We start from the raw sequence: 5,848 nt of genomic DNA on the forward strand, positions 1-5,848 counted from the left end.
CTGGGCTGGGCTGAGAGAGCGAGACTGAATGGGGGAGGGGTTGTCTCACGGGCTAAGGAAGGGAGGGAGGAGAGAGAGGGAAAAGGGAAAGTGAGGAAAAAAGCTAGGGGCTAGGGTTTTAATCCCAGCCCCGATATAAATATTTTCAGGACATTTAGAATATTCGAGGGCTTTAAAACACTGTGCATACTTTAAAAATCAACTGCTAACATTAAAAACACGCCTTCGGAGTTAGGCACGGAAGACAAGACTCGCGATTAATTGAGAGAATGAACGAACTGTTACATCCTTCCCTCCTTATAATAAATTTCGTACTCGAAATTTGGCTTACCATTAAAGAGAAGAAAGAGCGGGGTGTTACATTAACAAAAGTTTGTATGGACTAAAGCAGGCCTTTCGACAATGGTACTCAAAGTTGTCTTCTTTTATCATTCAGCAAGGATTTCAGCAATCCAAGGTAAACTATAGTTTGTTCACAAGAAGCACAAACGATTCTTTTATAGCTATATTGGTGTATGTTGATGATGTTATAGTGGCTAGTGATAATATAGAAATTATTCATTCTCTCAAAAACTTACTCCAAAATCAAAGGCTTGGACACTTTGAAATATTTTCTTGGCATAGAGGTGGCAAGATTTGAAAGGGAAGTCCATATTTGTCAAAGAAAATATGCATTGGATATCTTGGTTGACTTAGGGACAATTGGGGCAGCACCAGTCAATGTACTATTAGATCAAAATATCAAGATTTTTAAAGATGAAGGAGAACTCTTAGCAGACCCTTTATCTATAGAAGACTCGTTGGGAGATTACTTTATTTGACTGTCATAAGACCTGATTTGGCCTACTCGGTGCAATTGCTTAGTAAGTACATGCAAAGCCCTAGAATACCACATTTAAACGCTGCTCATAAAGTGTTGAGATACATAAAAAGGGCACTAGGTCAAGGGTTGCTCTTTCCTTCAACATCTGATCTACAACTTAGAGCCTACAGTGACTCAGATTGTGGGGCATGTTTGGATACATGAAGGTTAGTAATAGAATACTGTGTTTTTATTGGTACCTCTTTGGTGTATTGGAAATCAAAGAAGCAAGATACTATTTCTAGATCCTCAGCAGAAGCTGAATATAAAGCTATGGCTAGTGTTTGTTTTGAATTGTCGTGGCTTAAATACTTGCTACATGATCTACAAGTATCTCACCCTCAAGCAACTTTGTTATCTTGTGACAATCAAGCATCTTTGCATATAACGGTCAACCCTATTTTCCATGAAAGAACCAAGCATATAGAGCTTGATTGTCACCTGTTTGTGATAAAATTCAAGAAGGCAGTATAGTTACAGATTATGTGAGCAGCAGTTCACAAGTTGCAGACATATTGACAAAGCCATTGTGTTCAACCAATTTCTGAGTAGAAGACATCTACTCTCTATCTCGTGGGGGGCTGTTAAAATGTGGGAAGCAACCAGCACACAGTCAGCAATGCCAACGAGCCTTAGATTCTCTACAAAGCTAGAAGGACCATAAGGCTCTAGAAAAAGATGAGCTGGAAGAACTTTCTAGAAATCCCAACTGATAGAATTTCTTTTTGTTATGGAGTTCTTTTCTGTTATACATGTGTCTATACATCTAGGTAGAATTTTCCTTTTTTTTTTTTTTTTTTTTTTTTTTTTTTTTTTTTTATTTCTTTTGTACATAATCTATTACAAGATTCCTTTCCTTTGGATTGTATAAATTTTGTCATGCTCTATTCTACAGGGGGACACATGAGAAATCAGCATTGCATATATTTTTTGTCTCACAATTTTACTGTTCAAAGTTCTTTGTTTTCCTATTGTGACTGTTCTTCTTTTGCATTAGTTTTTTTTTCTTATATTTCTTATATTAACAGATTCCATTACTTTCGTAAAATCTCATCAAATTCATTTTTAAAAAAAATTCTAAATTAAGAAAGAAAAAATCTTTAAAAGAGATGCGATGAATATAACATATTTACGCCACTCAATTGGTAAATGGTACATCTTTTTACTTTCCAAAATAAAGTTACCTCATGAGATAGTTACCCCAATGTAACATATTTGCAAATTGTAATCCAACATGTTGTGGTGTGATTGTTCCGTCATGATATTGGTAATCTCTCTACACCATCGACAGTTCCATTCTCTTTTAATCTCACAACTAAGAGACTCTCTTTAACAATATTTCAACTCCGAAGTAAAATGGAAGTATTAGAGTTTTTATTATGTTTAGCCATAATCTATAAAAGGCTTTGTCATGGTTTTGGAAGTGTGGAGTTTGTTTTTTGTGGTCGAATCATCTGGCTACTAATAGAAAAGGAGGTCACGGACATGGATGTTGAATAAGAACAGCCCCATTCTTACCCTAATCCATCCCCAATTGTGGTTCTTTTTTTCTCCTACCAACATATGATTTTCCTTTGATTTTTTTTTTCCCACGAGAAAAGTCAGGAAAAGAAAACAAAATTTGATTTAGACTTTGACAATGCTCGTGTTTCTCCTAACATTTTCTCTAGAAATGAAGGAGAATGTCTCATCTAGGTTTTCAGTAACTTTTTTGTTTTTTGTAGAGTTTTTTATTTGAAAAATTATTCTCATCAGTCATTATTCACTACTTCATACCTCACACTTCATGAAAAAAAAAAAATATAAGGTGTGGAATGTATGGGTAAATAGTAATTAATATATAGCAAAACCCTTTTTATTTTCTGCGTGGTTTCTGAATTGAAGTATGATTCAAAATTTTATCAATAATCTTACGAGGTAACTTTATTTTAAAAAAAAAAACAGCAATCGGAAGCTTATGTGTCAGCCTTGATAGTGTGAAATAAGGCTTTACACGGAGACCGGCTAGAAGAGCGAATCTTTAAGAAAATGGAACGAAAGTCCCGAAAGATAATTAAAGCAAGTTTACGTATGTAACACAAAAGCTACAAGCCTACAACTTTCAAGATCTAAATAAAAAATCAAAACGCAGCGTTTATCGTTGCCCACCGGAGCGAGCATTCATATCTGCAGAAAAAGTAAACCGAATGCACACGGCTTAAGACTATTCCCCCCCCCCCCCCCCCCCCCCCCCCCCACTTTTGTCAAAGCTTTCTGCAGACTGCAGCTCTCTAATCGCAATATGCTTGTATATATATTATATGTATGCACATTCCATACATATAGATAGCCGAAGAATAAACTTAATTTGTGTTGGGGTTTTCTTTTGAGTGCTTTCTAAAGCCATGGATTTTCAGAAGAAGCCGGTTCGGCTTCTTGTCTTAATCGCCGCTATCATCGCTCTCAGCTTAGCAGGTACTCATACATTAAGCTTATATTGTTTTGAGTAGGTGTATTGTACTTGATAGAACTCCAATTGAGAACATGACATCTTGCTTATTTATGATTCGATAGTGTTTGCCTCTATGTTTTGTTGAATTCAATTGTTTTGTGAGAAAATGCAAGAAAATGAGCGAAATAACTAAATAAGATTGATTCTTTTTCCAAGATACTTTGTAATCTAGTATTACATGGATATTTCCCAAGGTAGGAGGTCTTAAACTTCATTAGTTTATATAAATTGTAAGACTCACAGTCATATTATAAGTTATCCAAGATTTACTATTGTACACTATTTTGGTCCATCATTTTTTTCAAAGCCGTTTCTTTTTCCTACCTTAGCTTGAGACTGGAGTTCTTAATCTTGTTTGTGATTCATGTGTGACCATTTCTTCATGACTGGTGGCAACTATGATGAAATTTTTGACTATGAGTTTTGAAGGATGTTAAGCTCTACAATTTTGGTGGCACTTTATATGTATGATATGAGAAAGAAATGGTCAAATATGGATCACTAAGTGTGCTGATAATTCTAGCTATGCTCCGGGATTATGACCTGTTCTCGGTTTTAAAGGCTACTTCATTTTATGTAATTATGGGAGATGCTACATACGGGCATCTAAGGCTAGAATCTAGGTGGATGAAAATTATGGAAAGGAAGGTTATTGCTGCTATTGCTAGGTTGGCTCTAGCTGCTATTGCTGCGCATTTAGTGGGTATGATTGGAAAGATATCTATGTTCACAGATGGGAATATGTTGTAGAGAGCTCGAGTTTGTGGTATTGAGATTTTGGAGAATATTACTAACCTTTCATTTCTTCTTCCCATGTACGTAATCAGAGGTTCTATTAGAAATTGCCAATGTACTCGGGCTACAAGAGGAACACCTACCTAGAAATAGAAAAAGGAGACAAGAAAATCGTTAAAACTCGGTCCATTAAAATCTACAGAGGCTGCACAAGGGAATATAGTATTGAAAAAAATATTTAACTGTTTGGTGAAATTTTTGTCGAAATAACTCCTTTTTTTGGCAGGGTTGGGGGGGGGGGGGGGGGGGGGGGGGGGGTTTTAGATTTGAATTTTTTTTTATCTGTCCTGGCAGTTTTTTCCTGAAAGGAGAACCAAGCTGTCAACAGAAAGTGTTTAAATAATATTTTTAAATAAGATATATATCGAAATGATGTTTGATTTTATCTTAAAATAGTTATTGTTATTTTCAATTATTTATGTATCTTCATTTGGTTGTTCTGTTATATGCTTTTTGTTCTGATACAGAATTACTTTTATTTTATTTTTTATAGCTGAAAAATGTCGGCAACTGGTTGGGGAAGAGGCTTCATCTCAGAGTGGGAAGTTTACATTCTTGGACTGTTTTGACATGGGCTCTGGATCTGTAGCATGCGCTGTGAAGGAGGGTGTGAAGCTGTATGTCTACAACATCAGAACCGTTCATGTTGAAAAAGCGAGGCGTACTGCAATTGAGACTGCCTTAGTTGATGCAGTGTCACAGAGGATGTCTAATACAGATGCCGCCAAACTAGCAGAGAAAGAAGGCGCAAAGGCCGCAAAGTTGGCAACCCGGCAAGCCAAGCGCATTATAGGTCCCATTATCTCTTCCGGATGGGACTTTTTTGAAGCAATATACTATGGTGGTACCATGACAGAAGGATTCCTCAGAGGCACTGGAACCTTATTGGGTGCCTATGCCGGTGGTTTCCTTGGAGAGGAAAGGCTTGGGAAGATTGGCTATCTTGTGGGAAGTCATTTAGGCAGTTGGGTTGGAGGTAGAATTGGACTTATGATATATGATGTGGGTAATGGAGTGCAGTACTTGCTTCAATTTATTCAAACTGAAGAAAATGTAGTTCGTGAAACGCCAGCTTATGAAAACTCTGAAGCTTTCGAGGATTCATATACTTATGAGGCTCCCTTGTATGGTTCTGAAGCATCTGAGCATTCCAATACTTATGGAACTCCTGATTATGAGACCTCTGAAGCATAAGAAGAATCTGATCTGTAGGTTCACTTTCTGATTCTTTTCTTGAAAAATTTATTGACAATAGTTACATTATGATCAAATATTTTAGTGACTCGTATAAAATTTGTGTATAAGCCTATGTATAGTCTTGTCTTATGGTTAACTGTCTTGTAGCTATGCTTCAATTAGGTCACCCTATAATTCCATGGGAAGTCATTTAGTTGGACTAGCTTAGTTTGCATTTAGACATATTCGTGAATCTAACAAGGGAGAGTTGTCTGTCCAAAAGAAGATAAACCATTTGAGAGTCGAATATCAAGTTTCAAGGGTAAATAAGCTTGTTTATACAGTGAGATACTGATTCATTGATCCTTTTCTATGCTGTGCTGGTTTTAGGAAAGGAGTCTTCCCTCCCAAATCTCTCCACCCTTGGGTTAAACTTTTTTTTTTTGATAAGTACATAGGTTGATTGATAGTGCTGGAGAGGAGAGGAGAGGAGAGAGGAGAGGAGAGGAGAATGTAGGTGAGTG

General features: G+C 36.5%; 1 protein-coding gene across 1 annotated transcript; it reads left to right on the forward strand.

Moving 5' to 3' along the window:
• The first annotated feature begins 3,077 nt into the window (after window positions 1-3,077).
• Window positions 3,078-5,481, forward strand: LOC121261658. Its single transcript, XM_041164124.1, has 2 exons — window positions 3,078-3,316; window positions 4,642-5,481. The coding sequence occupies exons 1-2, from the start codon at window positions 3,247-3,249 to the stop codon at window positions 5,340-5,342; spliced, it is 771 nt and encodes a 256-aa protein (XP_041020058.1). The 5' UTR covers window positions 3,078-3,246; the 3' UTR covers window positions 5,343-5,481.
• Window positions 5,482-5,848: the final 367 nt, after the last annotated feature.

This window comes from Juglans microcarpa x Juglans regia, chromosome 4D, assembly GCF_004785595.1.
Source record: "Juglans microcarpa x Juglans regia isolate MS1-56 chromosome 4D, Jm3101_v1.0, whole genome shotgun sequence".
Lineage (NCBI taxonomy): Eukaryota > Viridiplantae > Streptophyta > Magnoliopsida > Fagales > Juglandaceae > Juglans > Juglans microcarpa x Juglans regia.